A 25,725-nucleotide genomic window follows, 5' to 3' on the forward strand; every position below is an offset into this window, starting at 1 on the left:
CTCGACACTGTTCAGAATAAAGCAACCTCTCTTAATACTCCATCCATTAGCTTTCACATTTACTCCTTTCATCACCGGTAAACAGTGTATGATCTGCAAGATGCAATGTGTCAAATCATTACAGCTCCTTTGACAGCACCCATGAAAGTTGGCCCAGTATGAAGGAACTCTTACTAAAGCCTCCAAACCATACCTGTCTTGGTCTGCTGCCTGACAAGAGGCAACTCTGAGGAATCTGCTAGCCCTGTTCTCCCTGGCAAATGAATACTCTCTGCTAATACAACAGCTCTACAAGGGTGTACAGCATACTTCTTCAGGAACTGCATCACACATTCAGACCTCAACTCTACGTCCCTCTCCCTACCTCAATAGAGGACACTAAATGATGAGAAAACACCTACCAACACCTACCGTTGTTTTGTCCTGAGACCTGTGCCCTTCAAAGAGCTCTGGTCTCATAGAACATAGAACATAAAAAAATACAGCGCAGTACAGGCCCTTTGGCCCTCGATGTTGCGCCGATCCAAGCCCACCTAACCTACACTAGCCCACTATCCTCCATATTCCTATCCAATGCCCGTTTAAATGCCCATAAAGAGGGAGAGTCCACCACTGCTACTGGCAGGGCATTCCATGAACTCACGACTCACTGAGTAAAGAATCTACCCCTAACATCTGTCCTATACCTACCACCCCTTAATTTAAAGCTATGCCCCCTTGTAATAGCTGACTCCATACGTGGAAAAAGGTTCTCATGGTCAACCCTATCTAAACTCCTAGAGCTTTGCCGCACAGTGTCAATTTATGTCACTTTGCCACTTGAATAGCAATAGTGACATAACCAAGCCTTTACTTGGTGAATCTGACCCTGACATTCAGAACACAAAACACTGCCATGTTATTGTATCAAGTAGCAATGCCCAACATCCAAGTAGACAATACGTATTCTAAGGAGAAAGTGAGGACTGCAGATGCTGGAGACCAGAGTTGAAAAGTGTGGTGCTGGAAAAGCGCAGCAGGCCAGGCAGCATCCGAGGAGCAGGAGAATCGACGTTTCGGGCATAAGCCCTTCTTCAGGAATGAGGCTGGTGTGCCAAGTGGGCTGAGATAAAAGGTGGGGAGGGTGAATTTGGGGAGGGGGTGCTGGGAATATGATAGGTGGAAGGAGATGAGGGTGAGGGTGATAGGCCGGAGAGGGAGTGGGGGCGGAGTGGGGGCGAAGATTGCAGGTCAAGAGGGCGGTGCTAAATCCGGGGCTTGGGACTGAGATAAGGTGGAGGGAGGGGACATGAGGAAGCTGGAGAAATCTACATTCATCCCGTGTGGTTGGAGGGTTCCTAGGCGGAAGATGAGGCGCTCTTCCTCCAGGCGTCGTGTGGCAAGGGTCTGGCAATGGAGGAGGCCAAGGACCTGCACGTTCTTGGCGGAGTGGGAGGGGGAGTTAAAGTGTTCAGCCACGGGGCGGTTGGTACGTATTCTAAACTATGTACTTCACTTAGCCCAATATAAGGAATGTTGGAGCCAAATACAACCAACAGAATGATGATCTGCTAACTCTATGTTTCAGTGACTGCGACCTGGTCATTCTGGTGCAGGCAGTAAGTAATAGGAGGGACTTCATCTATTTAGCAGGTAGTAAAATGTACTCAATAATGATCAGAAGACCATAGATACAAATAGCATAATGAATATCTCTGGAAGCACTGGAGATTTTGGATTCAGTGCCACAAAAGTTTCAGTGACCTGCTGTGTGCTGGCTAGGTGTGAGTCTTTGAACTAATCAGAAACTGCTCTTGATTGCAAGTGCAATATGCAAAGCATCTGGAAGACACCAGTCCTCAACCTTGGAGGACAGTGTCCTTAAGTTACTGATGCTGTGTCCAGTCCTAACGGGTAAGACTAACAAAGAATAGATGTTTCAAATCATATGGAGGAGATTCCTTTCATCATACATCAATACATTGCCTCATCTCCCGATCCCCGTTATACTTGTAGGAGAAATGTGTCCATGACAACCCTTGTGAAGAGCAAAGATGTGTCAGCATGTGCAAGTTTCCTAACTGCTTTTCCTCTTGACGGCAGAATGAGGACCCACAAATTAAATTTCAACCTTTTTTTTGTTGCAGCTATGTATATTTAAACAGATAACTCTGGGTGACAACATTATTCAGTTAATATAGAGAAATAACATGAAAAGGATGGCATTCATTGTGACCTTTAAGAGACTTGCAGCTTCCTCTGATCTTTTCACTCTAGGATCACAGAGTTCTAGAATTTAAACATGGGTTATCCAGATTGACCCATCAAACCAAAATTTATGTTCTCTCCTGTGTGGGCCCAGGCCAATTGCATACTGTTAATGTAATCTTTTGCAGCATGGAGAGGTATAATGTCTAGATGCTAATACAAAAAATCAGCTAATGTCCATTCTATATGGAGTTTTTCTGTGAATCAATGAAAATGGATTTAGTGGCGGGTTCTGCTGTAAACTTATAAGTAAAATATTGCGGATGCTGGAAATAAAGTGCTGGGAATAAACAGCAGAAGGGATGAGAGACATGAAATTCATGTTGAGTTGATTAAGTGTTGTAAACTTCTTTTGTAAATTCACCTTTTCAAAAAGGCATGCAATAATGTTCAAGTTTGAAGTAATAACCATATATATTTTCTACTTCAATATGGGCATGAAGGTGTAGCTTGGAGATAGTTGTTTTGAAAAGTCATTTTCTGATAGCTTAGCTTGCAAACTCAGTCGAGGTATACCAGGGCAGCATGCATAATTTGTACATCTACTTGGTGAAGAAAAATATTAAAATGAAATGGCACTTGAAATGTTTGTTGACCTAGAATTCAAGTGTTATAATATAGTAACCGACCTTGAAAAAAATTATAAGGGCACTAATTAGCACACTCAGGCTTTGTAAGAAATCTCCCACGACATGGATAAAAGCAGCTTGAATGCTGGCATTTGGCTGATGGCTGTGAAAAGCTTCCGCTGAATGCTCGATACAAGTTGCACTGTGGTTGTGACCATGACCACCCTGATGAAGTGCCAATCCCATTCTGCAAAACACAAGATTAGATGAGTTTTGCATCAGGTTTCAGTAAAAAGCTGTATTAAATAGCTGTTAGATTGAATATTTATATACTATATATAATTTACAGTTATGATTTTAGTTTAAATTTCTGTTTCATCACAGAAACTGTAATCAGTGGTCAGGGTCTGTTCTGTAGTTCACTGAATAAGAACTACTTTACTTTTTGTTTTAATTACAATATTTAATTCTCTCAATTACATAAAAGAGTATTAGAAAAGACTTGGTTCAGTGGTAGCAATTTTGTGTGTGAATTTGAAGCTTGAATGTTCAATTTGTGTCTGACTACTGAGACTTGTTGCTATTTGTGTGTAAAATGTCCTGGATTATAATTACTACAGTGATCACTTAAACTGCAGAAGTATTTCATTAACTTTGGAGATCCTGAGGCTATGAAAGGTGATATATGAATACAAATGCTTTATTTCATAAATGATTATATGAGAGAAATGTAATGGTGGAAGCCAAACTAGAATGAGAGTGATTATAATGCTCTGTACATTTAGAAATAAACAGGAATATTTATGGGGTTTTGTTTTTTTTTATTGTATTAGGGTAAGGCAAGTTTATACTATTGTTGAGAATCAAGCAGAACACAAACATAAAATGCAAGAGAACTTAAAAAGTTAATAAGAGGGGCAAAGAGAATGTATAAGTAAAGATTAGAAGGCACATTACAGGGAATACCGAAGTCTTGCAAAATATAAAGTAAATAACGATAGTCAAAGGGAATGTGGGCCAATTATTGACCAAAAAGGAAATCTTATGAAGGCAGATGACATTATTGGATACCTGCTTGTGTGTGCCTTCATTAAATGAGTATTCTAACAGTATCAGAAGAAATGACACTGTTATGGTAGAAGAATTGGATGAGGACATTATAGTGGCTCAGTGGTTAGGACTGTTGCCTCATAGCACCAGACACCTATTTGATTCCAGCCTTGGTTGACTGTATCGAGGTTGCCTGTTCTCCCTGTGTCTGTGTGGGTTCCATTGGATGCTCTGTTTCTTCCCACAGTCCAAAGCTGTGCAGGTTAGGTGGATTGGCAATGTTAGATTGTCTATAGTGTCCACAGATGTGCAAGCTAGGTTTTAATGATGGTAATTCTGGGAAAAAGGTAGAGAGCTGGGCCTCGGTGGGCTGCTCTTCAGGAGTAAGTGCAGACAAAATGGGCCGAATGGCGTCTTTCCACACTGTAGGGATTATATGATTCCAAGATAAAAATAGATAAAGAGGATACAGTTAAAAGGTTGTTGCAGTTCAAAATGTAAGTCACCAGGTCAAGAGGGAATGCATCCTGCCAAAGCAAGTAAATGTGGAAATATCAGAGGCTTTGACAACACTGTTTTAATTCTGTTGCATATGGGAGTGATGTCAAAGAACTGGAGACTTGAAAATATGATACTTCTATTCAGCAAATGAGAGATGGGTAAATCTGCAACCATAGGCAAGCCAGACTAGCAGACTCAGATTAAGATCATTGGCAAAAGAATCAGAAAGGGTGTAGGAATTATTTGAAACAGCAAATTATGAATGTAATACCTGAAGGTAAGGCGTTAGCAAATCCAATAGCAACTTTCAAAAGGGAATTGGACGTATACTTGAAATGTAAATTTTTGCAAAGCAGGGGATAGGACCAAATACACAACACTTTCAAAGAGCCAGCAGAGATGCAATAGCCTTATTCTGCATTGCATGATTCTATGACATCTGAAAATTTAAATAATTTTAAAATAGCATCTTTGGTAACAGGGTCAGGTAACACGAACAAATATTTAACTCGTTCATTTAAATTTCCTCTGAGTAGTGGCTTTAATTCCTTTAAAAGAATTGCATTAAACTCTATCTAAATGAGTTGAGAAATGGTTAATTCCTTCCGATAATTTCAAAATGGCGACCTTTTATTTAGGAAAGTAATATCTTCTAGTGTGCTATTTATACGCAAATAGAAATGAAACATGTTTTCTGCGAGATGAAGAATCTAGACTGTTAAAATGTCTAGATCCCCAGGGACTGATAATCTATATTCCAGGATAAAGGAAGTAGCTATCAAAGTAGCAGATAAATTGGATGTGATTCTGTACATTCTGGAGCAGCCCAGAAGATTGGAGGGTGGTAAATATAACGCACTATTAAAAAAATGAGGAAAGGAGGAAATAAAGAATTACAAACCTGTACACCTAACATTAGGAGTAGATAAAATGTTAGAGTCTATTTTAAAGGACATTATATCAGAGCATTTGGAAAACACCAATGAAATTAGACAAAATAAACACTGATTTAAGAAAGTGAAGGCATATTTGAGGATTTGAGAAGTTTTTGAGGAAGTAACTAGTAGATTAAATGAGGGAAAAACAGTGGAGATGGTATATTCAGATTTGCAGAAAGCTTTTTCAAAAGTCCCACATGACAGGTTATCTTTCAAAATTAAAGCACATAGGATTGGGGTAATATACGGGCATAGATTGAGAATGCATTTGCAGACAGGAAACAGAGCATTGAAAATGGATCATTTTAAGAGTGAAAGGTGAGGACAAATGGGATACCACAGGGATCGAGATGTACATAATATATATCAATAATGTGGAGAGGGAATCAAATTTGTATGTAAAGATGCTTTAAGGTTATTTAAACAAGTTGAGTGAGTGGGAAAATACATGACAAATGCAGCACAACGTGGATAAGTGTGAGGATACCTATTAGGTAGGCAAAACAGAATGGCAGAATATTATTTAAATGATAGTAAGGAAATTGCTGTAGGGACACGAGTGTCCTTGTTCATCAGTCATCGAGAAATGCAGGTGATGCAAATGGTTAGGAAGGTAAATGTTATGTTGGCCTTCACTGCAAGTGTATTACAAGAGCAACAATGTCTTAATGGTACTGTGCAGGGCCTTTGAAAGACTAGACTTGGAGTACCTTGCAGTTTTGGTCGTCTTACCCAAGAAAGGATACACTTACTAAAGGGCACATTTGGTGCACTTGCCATAAAGGGAGGGCAGTGAAGGTTGAAGAGACTGGGGGGTGGGGAGGTAGGATGGGTGGCAAGATTGTGGTACAAGGAAAGGTAGGATCAATTAGACCTGCACCAAGTGAAACTCAGAGGAATGAGGCATATCTCACTGAATTCTGACAAGACTGCACAGATTAGATGCAGGGTTGATGTTTCACCTTTTCGGGGCCCTTTAACAGGGGATCATGGTCTCAGGATAAATAGATTACCTACAGTATGGAAACAGGCCCTTTGGCCCAACAAGTCCACACCGACCCTCCAAAGAGTAACCCACCCAGACTCATTCCCCTGCTCGATATACGACACAGGGAGAATGTGCAAACTCCACACAGACAGTTATCCGAGGTGGGAATCGAACCCCGGTCCCTGGTGCTGTGAGGCAGCAGTGCTAACCACTGAACCACCGTGCTGCCCATGGATACATAGTTGGCGACTTTGAACTGAGATAATGAAAATGTCTTCATTTAGAAACTGGTGAATCTGTGGAGGCCAAGTCAATTAATATATTTAAGAAAGAAATAGATTTTTAGACACTAATAGCATCAATAGGCATGAGGATTGAATGTCAACCATGAACATACTGAATGGTAGAGCAGGCTTGATGGACCAAATGCCAACTCCTGCTTCAATTTTCTGTGCTTCCATGTTACTTTAATGACAACAGTCAGTGAATGATTGAATCATATATAATGACAGGAGTCTTCATATTTAGGTCTATCACTTTCTTCCTTTAGGAATAATACCTTTTCAGGCTGCTGTTTGACATTGCTAATGTCAGCAACATTTCACTAGAAATTCTGGATGGGGAAATCATAATAAACACATCAGTGATATGCAATTGTGACTAAAGGAATAATTCATACTTAGGCACTATTCCGAACTCTATCTTTGTTAGAGGTAGACATATTCCTAATCATTAAGGAATCAAGGGTAATGAGGAAATTATAAGAAATTGGAATTGAGGATTATCAGATCAGCTATGATCTTATTAAATGGCAGAACAGTCTTAATGGGTTGAATGGCCTACTTCAACTCCAGTGTATAACATTTATAAACATAAAAAGTAATTGAAGAAATGTTTAATTTAAAAAGCAGCATATGTTTAATTTAAAAAGCAGCATATACAAAGCTATAATGAAAGTTAACTTACATTACATTTGCCACCACTGCAAAGGTAGATGTTATAACCATCACCAATCCATCAATTTCATAATCAGCACGAACCAATCTTACACAAGCGAGGTAGACCAACACTCCTGTTACAAGCCAAATTGTGATCACTGAGAACAGTGCACCAAGAATTTCTAGTAAAAATAAAATTGGAATTAGTAAGAATAGTTTGCACAAAAACACCAATAGATGATTTGACATGCAACAGTCCATTGCAATTGATGTTTAAGATGGAGATGCTTAAGATAGAGCATAAACTCCCGGACAACCTTTATTTACTGTAGCTTTGAGGAATCTGTGTTCCACTTATACACTGGACTGCAGGCACTCTTTCATTTCTTGAGGGCTGTTGATGCATTTTTGGTGGCATTTCAGCACCATGTTCCTGATCTTTGGTCACTTGGTGCAGACTGGAGGATCCTCTCAAGGGTTTGTTTGTGGATCTGGTCAAAATGGCCATAAGCAACCAGTCCAGGCAATGGGGTGTGGAGTGAGTCCCTATACTGGACTTCCTACCTCTCTCCTGTAGTTACATCTGCACTAGATATCCTTGGGGAGGAAGACATGGTGTCCAGTGGCAGGCTTAATGCTTATGACTGGTGGACATCACTGGAACTGGAGCGCATTGTTATCACCTTCAGTGATAATTTAATTTCATTTTTATATTTGCTTTTAACTTTTGATTTTTGTTAGAGTATCCCATTAAAGGATTGTTAACTTTTAATTTGACTTAATTGGCATAAATAATTCAGAAGGAGGATCACTGGACCTGAACTGTTAATTCTGCTTTCTCTTTCCAGATGCTGCCAGACCTGCTGAGATTTTCTAACAATTTCTGTACGTGTTTCTGATTTCCAGCATCCACAGTTCTTTTTTATTGTTTGGCAGAAATAATGTTTATTTAAAAGACTATGATCAGTAGCAAACAACAACTTGCGTTTAGGTAGTGTCTTTAACACATAAACGTCTCAAAGTATTTCATTGAAATTTTATCAATGAGACACACCGGGAGATTTTGGACCAGATGCCCTAAATCTTGATCAGAGATAGTCTTTAATTAGTGTTTTTAAATAGTTAAGAGAGGTATAGTAGGTCAAGGAGGGAATTCCAGATTTTCACACATGACAAACAAAATAAATGGCCAGAGATCAGCAACACAGTTATTTGCATTGTCCTGGACACACAAGTAGTCTTGTTTCTGAAATAAAAATAAAAGAAACCAGGCAGGCTGTGTAACACGTGGCTTATCCAATGCCAGCTGCTAACTACATCAAATTTTAAATCACAGAAAAACATCATTTGGCTTTCATAGTATTTTAAAGTATGAAATACCCTAAACCAAAATATCACTGAACTTTTAGTTTACACTGGATAGATTCTGAAAAATAAAACTATTGTTTCTCATCAATATTCCTAATGCTTCCAGTTAACTGCAAGTACTTTTCTGAAACTCTCACCTGCTCTGTACCATCCAAAGTTTAATTTCTTTGTGGCCGGTCTTGATGATAACCATAATGAACACAGGCTAATCAGAAAACTTGTGACATCTGCTAAAAGATGTGCTGCATCGGTCATAACAGCCAAGCTCCCTGCTAGATAGCCACCTGAGAGAAATGGTAGAAAATTAAGTTATAGAATATAATGGAGTAATTCTACAAGACCTAGTAAAGATCATTTGGTAATGACTTAACTTCATTCTTTTTAATCATAGCCATTTCTTTATACAGCTGTTATATTCACAGTATTCACTTGTGTTCATAGCCTCTTTATAATAGTTGAATGTTCAGAGCTGTTGCATATCAAGATCCTCGAGAACTTCCATCAATAGTGTCTACATTGAGTCATGGAGTCATATAGTCAGAAAGATGTGCGGCATGGAAAGAGACCCTTTGGTCCAACCCGCCCATGACGACCAGTTATCCCAACCCAGTCTAGTCCCACCTACCAGTACCCGGCTTATATCCCTCCAAATCCTTCCTTTTCATAAATGCATCTAAATGCCTTTTAAATGTTACAATTGTACCAGCCTCCACCACTTCCTCTGGCAGCTCATTCCATACACGTACCACCCTCTGCATGAAAAAGTTGCCCCTTAGGTCCCTTTTATATCTTTCCCCTCTCACCCTAAACCTATGCCCTCTAGTTCTGGACTCCTCCAGCTCAGGGCAAAGATTTTGTCTATTTATCCTATCCATGCCCCTCATAATTTTGTAAACCTCTATAAGGTCACCCCTCAGCCTCCGACGCTCCAGGGAAAACAGCCCCAGCCTGTTCAGCCTCTCCCTATATCTCAAATCCTCCAACCATGGCAACAACCTTGTAAATCTTTTCTGAACATTTTCAAGTTTCACAACATCTTTCCGATAGGAAGACCAAAATTGCACACGATATTCCAACAGTGGCCTAACCAATGTCCTGTACAGCCGTTGCATGACCTCCCAACTCCTGTACTCAGTACTCTGACCAATAAAGGAAAGCATACCAAACGCCTTCTTCACTATCCTATCTACCTGTGACTCCACTTTCAAGGAGCTATGAACCTGCACTCCAAGGTCTCTTTGTTCAGCAACACTCCCTAGGACCTTACCATTAAGTGTATAAGTCCTGCTCTGATTTGCTTTCCCAACATGCAGCACCTCGCATTTATCTGAATTAAACTCCATCTGCCACTTCTCAGCCCATTGTCCCATCTGATCAAGATCCTGTTGTAATCTGAGGTAACCTTCTTCGTTGTCCACTACACCTCCAATTTTGGTGTCATCTGCAAATTTACTAACTCTACCTCTTATGCTCACATCCAAATCATTTCTATAAATGCTGAAAAGTATTGGACCCAGCATCAATCCTTGTAGCACTCCACTGATCACAGGCCTTCAGTCTGAAAAACAACCCTCTACCACCACCCTCTGTCTTCTATCTTTGAGCCAGTTCTGTATCCAATTGGCTAGTTCTCCCTGTATTCCAAGAGATCTAACCTTGCTAACCAGTTCCCAAGGGGAACCTTGTCGAACGCCTTACTGAAGTCCATATAGATCACAGCTACTGCTCTGCCCTCATCAATCCTCTTTGTTACTTCTTTAAAAAACTCGATCAAGTTTGTGAGACGATTTCCCACGCACAAAGCTATGTTGACTATCCCTAATCAGTCCTTGCCTTTCCAAATGCATATACATCCTGTCCCTCATGATTCCCTCCAGCAACTTGCCCACCACTAATGTCAGGCTCACTGGTTTATAGTTCCCTGGCTTGTCCTTACCACCCTTCTTAAACAGTGACACCACATTAGACAGCCTCCCGTCATCCGGCACCTCACCTGTGACTATCGATGATACAAATATCTCAGTAAGAGGCCAAGCAATCACTTCCTTGGCTTCCCACAGAGTTCTAGGGTACACCTGATTAGGTCCTGGGGATTTGTCCACCTTTATGCATTTCAAGACAATCCTGGGGTCCAACTAGACAACCTCCAGACCGATGCCAACACCGTCCATAAAGATTCCTCTACCAGTATTGAAGTCCTGTTCCTATCTCAGCATGTAATCATGGACCTAGAAATGTGCAAGTCTGCAACACTCAGAATCATGCAGCACAGAAACAGACCATTCAGTCCAACCAGTCAATGTCGTCAAGGTCAACTCCTTGCTCTGGAAGATCAATAAGTTTCAGGCAGACCATGGAGCATCTTTCAACAAATTAAACTTTTCCGATTGGCAAAAGGTAATACCCCTGTTCATTTTTTTCTTCATTTATATACCAAGAGCTCTGTTTCTAATGATACACATTCTAAGTGTAATTACTGTTTTACTCACCAGCCAGTTCTCCAATCATAAATGTTAGACAGATGACCAAAGCTATCCACAGCTTCTTCTTAGCTTGACATTGCTCTATTTGCTTCTGTTCGTGAGCCTTTTTATTGCAGTGACAATGGAAGACCCCATTGGACTCGCAGACACTCTCAGATGGTAAGCTTATCTCCTGTTCCAGATTTGGAAGTTGGCACGATGAGCTGTGGAATGGCACATGGTGATAATGAATTAGGTCCGAGCGTTCATTTGTCAGTTTATTGCGAATACACAAGTGCCGGGACTCCAGACAAACTTCAGAAACCAACTGACGACACTCACTGGGATCGCCAGTGCCAGTAAAAGCCGAGGCTGCGTGAATCGGAGAGCTGGCCAGGCCTCTAGGCAGCAGGAACTCATCAGCATTGCCCAGCCAAGGCCATTACTACAGGACCAGGCTGCCCACACCCCGAACCCAGCCTCCAAACTCAGCGGAGTCAGGGGTCGGAGGGGTGGTGAGGTGGGGGTGCAGGGCTGTGACGGTCGGTGTCAGGGGTAGGGCTATGAAGGACAGGGTTGGGCGGGGCTACAATTGGCGGTATCAGGGATCGGGGCTGTGAATGGGCTGGTCAGGGGGCTGTGGAGTGCAGGGTGAAGAGGGCAATGGTGGGTGGGGCCATGAATAGCGGGTTTTGGAGGCTACAATAGACTGGTCAGGGGCAGGGCTATGGTTGGCGGCATGGAGAGGGCTATGGTGGGCAGTGTCAGGGTTTGCTGGGGCAGGGTCAGGGGGTGGTGTCAGTTTAGCGGAGTCAGGGTGAAGGGCAATGGAGGGGCCAGCCCATGAGGATGGATTGGGGTTAGAGGGGTGAGGCTATGGAGGGCTAGGACAAGGGGGGAATGGTCATGTTTGTGGTATCAGTTGGGATAGGGATTAGAGGGGCAGTGTCGATGCAGCAGGGTTGAGGGCACAGCTACAAAGGGGTGGGATCATGAGGACGGTCATAAAGATTCCTCTACCAGTATTGAAGTCCTGTTCCTATCTCAGCATGTAATCATGGACCTAGAAATGTGCAAGTCTGCAACACTCAGAATCATGCAGCACAGAAACAGACCATTCAGTCCAACCAGTCAATGTCGTCAAGGTCAACTCCTTGCTCTGGAAGATCAATAAGTTCAGAGATCAGAGAGACAGGGCTATACAGGGGCAGGTTCAGGCTGTCAGACGAATAGTGTTATACAGGAATGGGGCATAGAAGAGGGATGACAACGGGCAGGTCTAGGAGAAAATGCCTGCATAAGGGGATGGATTAAGTGGGGTTACTGTAATGGGTGGGCTCAATAAGGGTGATCAGAAAAGGACCAGAGTGGGAAAGGTCCACCAGTGATGGAGCCAAAAAGGCCCACCAGTGATGGAAGGCATAATGATTTTACAATTGGGGGAGAGGTAGAGGATAGGGTGCCACTGAAAAGTGTCATGGACTGAAGCTAATGGCAAGGAGCCAGTGAGGAGCTAGGGAGGGTGGAACAAATGGGAGGAAAGATGTAGTTAAACTCGAAAGGATTGAGAAAAGATTTACAAGGATGTTGTTGGGATTGGAGGGTTTGAGCTCTAGGGAGAGACTGAAATGGCCAGGGCTTTTTTCCCTGGAGTGTTGGAGGTTGAGGGGTGGATTCATTGAAGTTTATAAAACATGAGAGGCATGGGTAGGGTGAGTAGCCAAAGTCTGTTTCTCAGAATAGGGAGACAAAAAACTAGAGGGCATGGACCAAAGGTGAGAGGGGAAAGATTTAAAAGGGACCAGAGTGTTAAAATTTTAATGCAGAAGGTGGTTCATGTATGGAACAAGCTGCCAGAATAAATAGTGGAAGCAGGTACAATTACCTAATTTAAAAGGCACCTGGATGGGTCCATGGATAGGAAGGGTTTAGAGGGATATGGGTCAAATGCTGGCAAATGGGACTAGATCAGTTTAAGATATCTTGTTGGCATGGACGGGTTAGACTGAAGGGTCTGTTTCTGTGCAGTACAACACAATGATTCTATGACTCATTGGGGCTAACCTAACCCGAATCCAATCATGAATAATTAGAAGGGGTTTGGCCCAAAACTCGTGGAGCCTGCAAGGAATGTTCTGCTCATTTGGACACAACAACATTTAAAATCCAGCAGACCCAGTGCTCCAGCAGACCCATGGGAATGGTGTGTGGGCTCTAACAGACATGAAGTTTCTCATTCCTGGAACCACTCTTACAAATTGCTACTGTATCCTCTGGAATGCATTCGCATTAACCAAATAATGTGGCACTCACAGCTGCAAACAATAGCTGAGGTCCAACAAGTGCCTTGTCCAAGTTCAAATCACCTTGTTGCTCTTGTACTCTATGCTCCTGTTAATAAACCTAAAGACACTATATGCTTTATTAAGTGCTCTCTCACCCATCCTGTCACCTTCAATGATCTGTGCACATATACATCCAGACTCATCTGTTCCTGTGTCCCTTTAGAATTGTATCCCATATGTTATATTATCTTTTGATATTCTTCCTACAAAAGTGACTTACCTCACAATTCTCTGTATTGAAACTCATCTGCAACCTATCTGCCACTCCATCAATTTGTCAATGTCCTCCTCACTGTTTACAATTCATCCAAATTTCATGTCGTCTGCAAAATTGGAAATTGTCCTCTACACAAAAATATATATCAGGAGAAGCAAGGGTCCCAATACCAACTCCTGGGGAGTTCCACTACAAACCTTCCTCCAGCCTGAAAAATAATCACTGAGCATTTCTGTTTTCCTTCACTTAGCCAATTTTGTATCCACATTGCTACTGTCCCTTTTCTAAAATGACATATAACTTTCCTCACAACTCTATTGTGTGGCACTGTGTCACACATCTTCTGGAAATCCATGTATACCACAACAACAGTGGTATCAAGCTTTTCTATTACATCTTCAAAAAGCTCCAGCAAGTTAGTTAAACACAACTTCCCCTTTAGAAATCTATGCTTATGCTTCCTAATCAACCCACCTTTTTCCATGCCACTACTAATTCTGTCCTGAATAATTGTTTCTGTGATTGCTGGGATCATCATTACAAACTTTCTTGAATAAGCCTGTAGACTTCTGGCACCACCTTCAAGTCCAGGGAAGCCTGAAAAACTATGGCTAGTGCCTCCATAATTTCTACTTTCACTTCCTTCAAAATCCTTGGATATATCTCATCCAGCCCTGATAAAAAAGAAACCAATGTGGGCCCCCCTCAGACCCATAGTCTCCCTAAGTGGTAGACCAACATACAGACTAGCCAAGGAACTCCACCCAAAACTAAAACACCTAACTGAAGATTCACACCACTCTATTCACTCTACCCAAGAATTCCTGAACACCATCAAAGATAGAATAGGATGAAGTAATGGTATTCTTTGATGTTACATCCCTTTTCACATCAATTAACATTGGCCTGGCCAAAGAAACACTGGCATCCCTACGAGGAGAATCAGGACCACAAACACCAGAAAGCACCAACCTTATCAGCAAAGACAACATCCTCAAGCTAGTGGGCCTGTGCCTCACCACCGACTTCACATTCAATAACAAAACCTACAAACAAGTCAACAGAACACCCGTGGGATCATCATAGCGGAAGCAGTAACGCAGAGACTTGAACAAGCTGCCCTCTCATCATTCCAACCCAAACTTGGGGTCCGTTATGTGGATGACGCCTTTGTCATCACAAAATGGAACAAATTTGAGGAAAGATACAACACCATCAACAATATCCTGACAGGCATAAAATTTGCTGATGTCTGATGAAGGGCTTTTGCCCAAAGCGTCGATTTTTCCTGCTCCTCGGATGCTGCCTGAACTGCTGTGCTTTTCCAGCACCACTCTCGTCCAGAATCTGGTTTCCAGTATCTGCAGTCATTGTTTTTACCGAAGCATAAAATTTGCAAGAGAGGAGGAGAGTGACAACAACACCCATTCCTGGATGTGACAGCTGAATGTACAGTTAACGGAGAGCTTCAAGCCAGCATCTACAGAAAATCAACAAACACAGACCAGATATTTAACTTCAGAAGCAGTCATCCCAACACCCACAGACAAAGCTGCATCACACAGCAGCACCCAAGAACTACAAAAAGCAGAAGAAAACTATTTATACAACAATCCACCGATTTCCTTAGAAACAAACTCAAACAAGCAAACACAATGCAACCAAAAACTATAGCCACATTACCTCACATCAAAGATGTATCAGAAATGAGTTCCAGACAACTCAGACCTCTTGACATAATGGTAGCCCACTAATCTACCAACACACTTTAAACAGTGACTAATGAACCTAAAGGATCCATTAGATACTACCAGCAAAAACTAATGTCATTTTATAAGATACCATGCAAGAACTATAAAAAAAACACTACATTGGACAAACAAGCAGGAAACTTGCCACCAGGATACACGAACACCAACTAGCCACCAAAAGGCACAGCCCAACATCACTAGTTTCCATACATACAGACGAAGAAGGATACCACTTTGACTGGACAACACACACATCCTAGGATAGGTGAAACAACGACACACACAAGAATTATTAGAGGCATGGCATTCTAACCAGAACTCCATCAATAAACACATCGATTTAGATCCTATCTACCTTCACTTAAAATTAAAACTGGAAATGATATTGTCTACCTTAAGAAACTGAGACCTATAAATAAAGAGGCGAGACATACCACCAGCGCTTCACCGGAGACTCTCACTGATGATGTTACCTAGTATGGTGACGAAACATCTGAAAAGAAACCTTCCAGCTCAATGAGCTAACTTAAATACTTATCATCAACCTGAGCTACAAATCTTCTCAAAAATTACTAAAACTCTTTCAATCTCCCAATAAGGGTACACAGTGGAGCTGGAATGGATTCCAGTAAATAGCACATCCAATGCTCCTATTCTAGATGTACTTTCTCATTCACAGCTCCTGAGGTACAGCATCTGAATCCAGCAGAGCAGAGCTTAGATTGTTCTATGGCTTCTGACCTGAACCCTGGACTGCTGACCCTATCATTACCATTTCTTCTCCTTGAGTCACCAGAAAAACTGAACCATCTGTCTTATCAGTCCAAACTAAAGTGGCAATATCTGAGCTGGTGCAGGATCTACATGAGTCTGTGAAAGGGCAACTTCATAGAGATTAACCTACAGTGAAGAGTTATCATCGGCTTTGTTGACCAAGTCCTGTGGGACACAAGTCCTGTTTCATGCGTCAGAACTTTCATGGTATGAATGATTTTAGTGATCAGGATAACTGCCATCTGCTCTTTGTCAGGTCTATTCTATATTAGGATCGGTTCTGATCTTTTGGACTTCCGTTCTAGTCTGACATAAACCATTGGTCAGTATTATTTCAAGTGAAATTATACTGGCTGGATCATTAATATTGACTTCATATAGGCCCAGGCAGTAACCATCCTATGCCCCCCAATTTGTTGTGGGAATTTCCAGGTTCTGATAGTTGCCCCACCACCCTCTGATGTTTATCCATAGAGAGTGACCAAACAAAGGTCTGTACAGTGTTAAAATGGCCTCTATTACTTAGCTACAGCTAGGGACTACAAGCAATCTAAAAATGATATGCTGAAGATCCAGAACAAGGAACTACAGAAGCAGTTATACTTTTGGATTCAGTCACAATAAATAATATATGCCAATTAAGAGATATATGTTTATCTAAATGAAACCATTACTATTGATTAGGTTTGTATAATGCATAGAATATGAGAATAGTTAGCCTATCACTACATAGGTACATCTATCTAATTGCAATATACAGTTAGTATGAAAACATACATATTATCAGGTCTGATGTACTCTAGGCTACAATTTGTCCTTACATGTCTGACTTATGTATATCAATCACCTTCCCTTATCTAATGCCCCTGGTGTTGTAGTGGCTTCTTTCAAGGTTCAGCAGTTCAATGAATAAATAACTCTTTGTTTGACTGTGAGTATTATCTTCCTATTCCTTTGCTATCTTGCAGAAGAATTAGCTCATAGAACAAATGGTCCCATGTATTGTTTAAATGACAGTTTTGTGTCCTTGGATGTTATTTACAGCTAAAAAGTCACAACTGTGTGCTATTAAATATTGCTGTACAAGTTATTTTATTAAGCTATTATGTTTAAATCCTTTCAGCCTGCACATGACCACATTTTGCTGCCAACATTACTGAATGATTGAGTGTTGTACGCCATGGGCTATCTGATGGTTAGAGTGTTGCTAAATACCTGTGAGATCCCCCTCTCCTTACCTCCAATGGCCAGGCATGTTGAGAGTCCACTAAAGTCTAGACATTCCCACTGTGCAAATTAGTCTGAAAATCCAGAAATATGGTAATATAATGGCTGGCTATTAAAGGCATGTTGTAATAACTTTTGCATTTCCCACAGAACATCACTACTGTCACCGCGCCAGCACATTTCAAACATAAATCCAATCTTCAGTTCTTATAGATTTCTCAGTAACTTAGTTTGGAGATACTAAGACATGAGGGTGTATGAGGGCTGACCAATTGAAAAGCTGCAGAATCAAATTAATTCAAGTGGACTATGTGACAGGCAAAGACAAACCTTCAATCTTGCCAAATAACACTCAGTTACTTTTCTAAGTGTTGACTTTATAAATTAAATAATTGGATAACAATTCACAAAACCACTAGTCTCATCAGCAAGCTTAACAAAACAAATTTTCACAGATTCAAAACTAGCACAGAGTGAATCTTTTAGTTCCCACTGCTATACTGCCTTTTTTTAAGACAATCGGTGAGGGAAGCAACAGTTTTATAATAGTCAATATAATATTTCAGCATTTACACAAGACCATTGATACCTATCTAGCTAAGGAGTTTGTACTCCTGTAGATAATGGTACAGCTCAGAGTGCATGTACCTTGTCCTGGATATATTAAGATGGGGTGTGGATTTCACCCTCATGGGAAAACATTGTGAAATAAGTTCATCTATTTCAAATTTCCATTCACAAAAAGGTGTTGGTAAATCAAAGCACAAAAAATAAATCCTGCATATTTATGATCAAGAGTAATATTGTACAGCTGTTTTGGTCCAAAACTGCAATACAAATTAGACGAAAAAGACACAGGCACAAATACAATGCAATCTCCTGCTCAGTTATGAACTTCACTCGTACGTTTCTTCCTGTTTGACCCATGAGGGAATGCCAGAAGCCTATACTCACCAGAGTTTAGAAAACCGAGAGGAAATCTAATTGAAGTATATAAGGTGATAAAGTGAATTGACAAAGTAGAGTGGATGTTTCCCCTCATGGAGCACTCTAGAACAAGAATTTTAAACATAGTTTTTAGCTAAGGGCTAGCAGATTTAGTATGGAATGACTTCTCTTAAAGAATCTGTAGAATTTGCTACCTCAGAGTGTGTTAGATGCAAAATATATAGTTAAGGAGGAAATAGATTTTTATTTATTAATGGGTTAAAGGATTATAGACAGCTGACAGAAAAGTGGGGCTGAGTCCTAGATGAGATCAGCTATGATCGTATTAAATGATGGAACAGGCTCGAGGGCTGAACTGACTCCTCCTGCTCCTACGTTCCTAAAATCTGTGATGAAATCACCATTCACTCAGAATGGGGCAGCTCTGGGGAAACTTTAGAAGAGCTTCCTAATAAAAAAGGGAGTCTGTACATCATGTCAAACATTTTGCTGCCTAACTCTGGCCATTTGCAAGAGATGAGTTGAGAATTCATATATTTGCTCTTTGTCAAATTTGAGAATCATATGTAAATATTTCACTTTGTATTGACTTCACAATGTTCATGGGTGTTTCACCTTCCTTGTTGACGTTAGCTTAGCCAGAAAGGTAAATGTGTAGGCATGCCTCATGGTTGTAACTCATTGGTGTTCACTGAGATGTTTAGGACATTTCCTTAATTATAAAAGGAACAATGTTTTTTTGTTCAATCTTTGTTGAATGTTCGTGATCTAGCAAATGCAGTACGTTGTGAAGAAGTGTGAAATTGTCCATTTTGGTCAAAAGGATAAAAAGAAGCATATTATCTTTAATGGTAAGAAGTTGTAGAGAGATCTGGCTGTCCCCGTGCATGAATCACAGAAGGCACAGCAATAAACAGGAAAGCTAACAGAATGTTATGGTTTATTGCAAGGGAAATTTGAATGTAAGAGTAAGGGGGTTCAGTCATACTGGACCTTAGTGAGAATCCATCTGGAGTTCTGTGCTCAGCACTAATTACCATCATTATATAAGGATAGTAATGTGCTGAATGCATTACAAAGAACATTTATTAGACTAATGCCTGGAATGAATAGATTGCCTAGACAGGCATTTGAAAAAATCATTTACAGGATGAAGACATCACTGGCTAGGCCAGATTTATTGCCCATCTCTAATCGCCCAGCGGGCAGTTAAGAGTCAACCACATTGCTGTGGGCTTGGAGTCACATGGAGGCCAGACCAGGTAGTGATGGCAGTTTCCTTCCCCAAAAGACATTAGTGAACCAGATGTTTTTTCTTGACAATTGACATGGCTTAGTTGTCATCACTAGACTCTCAATTCAAAATTGAATTCAAGTTCCACTATCTGCTGTGGCAGGATATGAACACGTGTTTAGTCCATCAATAATACCACTAGGCCAATACTTTCCCCTACAGGCGAGGCCTGTATTTGCAAGAATTTAAAAAAGTTAAAGATGACTTAGTTGAAACAAATATGATCCTGAGTGGACTTGACTGGGTGAATGTTGAATGAATGTTTCCTTGTGTGGAGAATCTTGAGTTAGGGGTCATAGTGTAAAGCTAAGGGGTTGGGGGGGGGCATCCATTTAAAACAGAGATAAGGAAATATTTTTCCTCTCAGAATGTTTAGTGTCCTTGGAATTCTCTTCCTCAAAAAGCAGTGGAAGCAGAATCTTTAAATATTTTTAATGCACAGGTAGATAGATTCTTGATTAACAAGGGGGATGAAAGGGGAATGAGGAGCAATGTAGAGTTGAGGTTAAAATCAGATCAACCGTGATATTACTGAATGGGGACTGAACCCAAAGGGCCAAGAGGTTCCTTGTGGGTATGTTAGTGTCCAGTATTGTCCAGTATTGAGTCCTAATGAAGGGTTATGCCTGAAATGTTGATTGTCTTGCTCCTCAGATACTGCCTGACTTCTGTGCTTTTTCTAGCATCACACTTTATCGACTCTGACTCTCCAGCATCTGAAGTCCTCACTATCTCCAATATTGTATTCCCTACTCTGTGGGGCATGGATTAACTGGCAGGCTCAATTGGCCTTCCTTCTCTCAGTGGCCCAGATGATTCTCAGGAGAGGTAATTGAATGTTGAACACAGAGTTCTGTAAGTACTCTGCCAGCAAAGCCCCTGAGATGGACCCATATGTGGGTAGCACAATCCCTTTCTGCCCCTCATTCTATGATCTGGATTGATTGACAGTGAGTCCCTCCCCAGGTACCACACTTGGGATACCAGACCCAGACACTTTTCCATACCCCTGACCCAACCCACCGTCTTCTCTCGGATATCTCCCTTGATGCCCACATCACCTCAGGTCTGGCTTGCTCTGACTGGGCCCACCTCTGCAATGGAAGCTGCCCCTCTCCTGCTGCCCTGCGGTGTACAATCTCCACTTCAACATGGAAAACCACAACTGCTGGACATGCACATAGATAGCAGTGAATTGAGGGGTGCGTAGATTAAGTTATGTTATTTTACATTAGGATTAATCCTTGGCACAACATTGTGGGCCAAAGGGCCTGTTCTGTGCTGTACTGTTCTATGTAAGTGCGCATGGCACCTTGAAGAAAAAAGGTGAAGCTAGTTGGCTGAGTGTCTATGGTGTTGCTGACTTTATTTTGAAAGCAATAAATACTTCAGTCTTTAACAAAAAAAACAGATTAATAAATATTCACTGCCTGTCTCACCAGTGTGAAGGCACCGCTGAACAGTATGTGGTGAGCACAGTTTGCCCTATTTTGACCGGCCATGGGATAATTGAAACCTCCCAACTTTCCTCATTCATGATATGGAGGTGCTTGTGTTGGACTGGGTTGGACAAGGTTAGACAACACCAGGGTATAGTCCAATAGCGTTTAGTTAAAACCTCAAGCTTTCAGAGTGCTGCTCCTGGAACATGCCCCATCTCCCACTCCTGGGGGCTGAATTAAACCACCACTTCCCCCCATCACCCCACCCTCTCGGTGTGTGTGTGTGCACGTCCCTGCAAAGAGTCCGCCCGTATTTCCAAGCGACCTCACTGCATTGGGGTTAAGGTAAATCCCACCGGTCAGCTCCCGGGAACAAGCCGTGAGCTGCTCAGGAGCCAGTGGACGGCTGCAGTTTCCACCCCACATCGGATTTCATCCGTTTCTAACAAAACCGTCAAACGAATTTTGTTGTTGAGGCTCCGTCAGGAGATCATGGGGTGGGCGAGGGGTTGTCCATCTTCCTGTTTCTGTCACTAAGAAATAATCAGACTGCTCACAGAGAGCCCCAGTACCTTGCAAGTCAGAGGCAGCTCGCATTGACGGACTGTAACTGAAGTTATTTAGTACAATGGGAGTATGTTCAGTTATCAGACTCTCTCTGTACCTCAACTATGTCTAAAGATTGTCCTGAAAAATCTAAGAAATGCCTTGGGTTTTATTTTGTAAGTGCAGGGAATGCCAACTTCCAATCTCTGTTCCTCCTGGGCAAAGACCACCGATCTGCTTCAGTAACTGTGTGTTCAAAAATACTTCGTTTTTGGAATAAAGTACATTTTTTTTTGCAATAGATGCCGGTGAATACGGCTCACTTACCGTTCATTCACAATATCTACCGGGCAACTGAGTTCCCCGACCGAAGTCATGGCTTAAAATGAGAAATCTTACCTATTCCTGGGGAAGGAAAGGTCCTTGCTTGTTTTATCCCGCACCAGGTGAGATTTTTCCATGTTCTTCCTCTGGAATGTAAATTTTGAACGGATCTGAGCGAGCGGATCCATCTCCAGCACACTGAATGAATTCCTCCCTGACAGAAATTAGCTGTCCTCACCTGAACGTACCTCCCCTGGGACGAACTTTGGTTCTTGCTTCGAACTCAAAAGCTACCAATCTGTCTGAAGTAACCTATCTCCTTCTTATCAAACGTTATCTTTTTTCTAATCGGGTGTCTCTGATTCAAGGTGGACTCCGACTGTTTGGCACCGTTTCTTTGCTCGGGCTTTAAGACAGTGCTCTGCTGGTTGTCCTGAACTTAGCGGTGCATGCGCGAAGAAAACCTTAATTTGGGAGTGTTACAAAGCAATTTCCCAAGCAGGGCCTGAGTGCTTTGCAGTAGGATCATTGCCGACAGGCAGGATGCTGGAAGAACACAGCAAGCCAGGCTGCATCAGGCGATGGAGAAGTCGATGTTTCGGGTATAACCCTTCTCCAGGACCCTTCTCCACCCCCTGATGCTGCCTGGCTTGCTGTGTTCTCCCAGCCTCCTGATGCTGCCTGGCTTGCTGTGTTCCCCAGCCTCCTGATGCTGCCTGACTTGCTGTGTTCTCCCAGCCTCCAGATGCTGCCTGACTTGCTGCGTTCTCCCAGCCTCCTGATACTGCCTGACTTGCTGTGTTCTCCCAGCCTCCTGATGCTGCCTGGCTTGCTGTGTTCTCCCAGCCTCCTGTCCGTCTACTTTGGATTCCAGCATCTGCAGATTTTTTTTGTCTCTAACCAAGTAGGATAATTGTGACGTACTCTTCAACCTGAGCAGTTTTGTTTCCCCTCCTTCAGAGAGTTTCTTACCACTGGATGCTATTGCCTTTTACACTTCCCAAGGTCCCAAGTCAGTTTCAGCCAGAACTCTGAGATAACCTTGAAAGGGTTCCTAAAAGATTTACAAGAATGTTGCCTGGATTGGAAGGCTTGAGCTATTGGGAGAGGCTTTTATCCAGTTGGAGGCTGAGCTTATACAGGTTTATAAAATCACGAGCATGGATAAGGTGAACAACCAAGGTCACAGCCAATGTCTTTTTGTTACCAGTGTAGGGGGAACCAAAACTAGAGGGCATAGCTTTAAGGTGATGGAGGATGGATTTAAAAGGGGCCTGAGGGGCAACTTTTTCACACAGAGGGTGGTGCATATAAGGAATAAGCTGCCAGAGGAAGTGGTGGAGGTGGGTACAATTGCAATATCTAAGAGACATCTGGATGGGTCCATTAATAGGAAGGATTTAGAGGGATATGGGCCAAATGCTGGCAAATGAGACTAGATCGGTTTAAGATATCTTGTCAGTGTGGATGAGTTGGATCAAAGGATCCTTTGAGTGCACATTTCCCTATATGAAAGAACTGAGCCCAGGCTGATAATACATTTTGCACAATACTCTCATCATCTGACCAACACTTGGTTTAGAGTTAATGACCACCTGCAGGTTAAAAGTCTATTTATTTTAACTGCAATTTACCATTCAACCTTCCCTTTAGTTTCCAAACATAATCTCTCAGCCAACTTTAAATACATGCAACTCCTTTTTAATACACCTTCCAGATTTTTACAAATTGGCTTGTGTTTCCCTGTTCTCTACTCCAGCTGATTATTGACCACAATTATTCATCTATTATTTTCCTAGATTCTGAATTTTCATACCCTTCAGGCAAAATGCCTGAAGCCACTTTGTAATACGTAAATATTTAAACGTTGCCTTATCCTGTTTAAATGAACAAAATCCATGAATTGCATTGGAACATCTGAGTTTGTCAAAATGGCCATTCTACAAATGTTTTTGTAATTCACTCATATGATGCGGACATTACTTTCTGGGCCAGCATTTATTGTCCATTGAGAAGGTGATGGTGAGCTTCTTGAAATTAAAAAAGCTGGAAATCCCAGCAGGTCAAGCCCTAGTCATGGATAGAGAGGCCAAGCTAAAGTTTCAAGTCTAGATGACTTTTCATAGACTCTGATTTCTGCATCTGCAATAACTTGCTCCGAGATGGTGAGCTTCCTCCTTGAACCACTGCAGTCCATTTGGATTAGGCACACTCACAATGCCATTCAGGAGGGAATTCCAAGATTTTGACTTAGCAATTCCAAGTCAGGATGGTGAGTGGCTTGAAGGAGAACTTGCGTGTTGTGGTGTTCCCATGTATTTGCCAGCCTTGTTCTTCATGGGTTTGAAAGGAGTTGTCTGAGGAGTCTTGGAGAATTTCTACAGAGCATCTTGTAGATAGTACTCACTGCTGCTACTGAATGCCAATGGTGTAGGGAGTAGATGGTTGTGGATATGTGTCAGTCAAGTTGTCTAATTTATCCCCAGTGGTGTCAAGCTTCTTGAGTGTTGTTGGGGCTGCACCATCCATGCAAGCGGAGAGTATGCCAGCACATTCCTGACTTGTGGCTTGTATATGGTAGACAGACTTGAGGGAGTCAGGAGTGAGTTACCCATTGTAGTTTTTCTAAAGTAATTGCTCTTGTAATTGCTGTGTTTGTGTAGCAAGACCAGTTTCTGATCAATCATAACCCAAGGATATTGGTAGTGGGGGTTTCCGTGATAGTAACACCATAGAATGTCAAAAAGTGGTTGGTAGACTGTTTCCTGTTGACGATGATCATTGACTGGCACTTGTGTGGTGCAAACATTACTTGCAACTTGACAAAGTTTTAATATTGTCCAGACCTTGTTGCATTTGATTATGAATTGCTTCAATTTCTGAGGAGTTGTGAATGGTGCTGACCATTGTGCAATATTAAGCAAATATTCCTATTTCTGACCTTATGATGGGAGGAAGGTCATTAATGAAGCAATTGAAGATGGTTGGGCCTAGGACACTACCCTGAAGAATTCTTGCAGAGGTGTCCTGGAGCTGAGATGATGGACATTCATCACCACAAGCCAGGTATGACTCCAACCAGCAGAACGTTTGTCCCCTGATACCAATTGATTCCAGTTTTGCTAAGGTTCCCTAATGCTACTCTCAGTCAAATGCAGCCTTGATGCCAAGGGCTGTCACTGTCACCTCACCTCTGAAAGTCAGCTGTTTTATTAATGTTTGAATCAAGGTTGTAATGAGGTCAGGAGCTGAGTGGTCCTTGTAGAACCAAAACTGGGTGTCACTGAGCAGGTGTTTCCATCACTTTACTGATAATCAAGAGTAGGCTGATGGGGTGGCAATTGGCAGGGTTGGACTTGTCCTGCTTTTTGAGTACAGGACATACCTGAGCAATTTTCCACATGCAGATTCCAGTGTCATAGCTATGCTGGTACAGCTTGGCTAAGGAAGTGGTAAGTTTTAGAGCACTTCAATATTATTGCCAGAATGTTATCATGGCCCATAGCCTTTGCAGTATCCAATGTGTCCAACCTTTTCTCAACATCATGTGCAGTGAATTAAATTAACAAAAGACTGGCATCTGTAATGCTGGGGACAATTGGAGAAGCTGAAAATGTGTTGCTGGAAAAGCGCAGCAGGTCAGGCAGCATCCAAAGACGTTTTGGGCATAAGCCCTTCTTCAGGAATGAGGAGGGTGTACCAAGCAGGCTAAGATAAAAGGTAGGGAGGAGGGACTTGGGGGAGGGGCATTGGGAATGCAATAGTTGGAAGGAGGTTAAGGTGAGGGTGATAGGCT

General features: G+C 41.8%; 2 protein-coding genes across 2 annotated transcripts in view; one reads left to right on the forward strand and one right to left on the reverse strand.

The window, feature by feature from the left end:
- Nucleotides 1-22,380, reverse strand: part of LOC122549340 (zinc transporter 8-like) — a 31,704-nt gene extending 9,324 nt beyond the window's left edge. The window contains exons 1-5 of the mRNA XM_043688990.1: nucleotides 22,005-22,380; nucleotides 11,089-11,285; nucleotides 8,737-8,883; nucleotides 7,260-7,413; nucleotides 2,877-3,063 (exon numbers count right to left, since the gene is read on the reverse strand). Of these exons, the coding sequence (XP_043544925.1) occupies nucleotides 2,877-3,063; nucleotides 7,260-7,413; nucleotides 8,737-8,883; nucleotides 11,089-11,285; nucleotides 22,005-22,117 (798 nt within the window). The 5' untranslated portion in view covers nucleotides 22,118-22,380. The remainder of the gene's footprint in view (nucleotides 1-2,876; nucleotides 3,064-7,259; nucleotides 7,414-8,736; nucleotides 8,884-11,088; nucleotides 11,286-22,004) is intronic.
- Nucleotides 1-25,725, forward strand: part of LOC122549515 — a 109,245-nt gene that overhangs the window by 49,095 nt on the left and 34,425 nt on the right. The window lies entirely within an intron of this gene.

The sequence above is a fragment of the Chiloscyllium plagiosum genome, chromosome 4 (genome assembly GCF_004010195.1).
Source record: "Chiloscyllium plagiosum isolate BGI_BamShark_2017 chromosome 4, ASM401019v2, whole genome shotgun sequence".
Lineage (NCBI taxonomy): Eukaryota > Metazoa > Chordata > Chondrichthyes > Orectolobiformes > Hemiscylliidae > Chiloscyllium > Chiloscyllium plagiosum.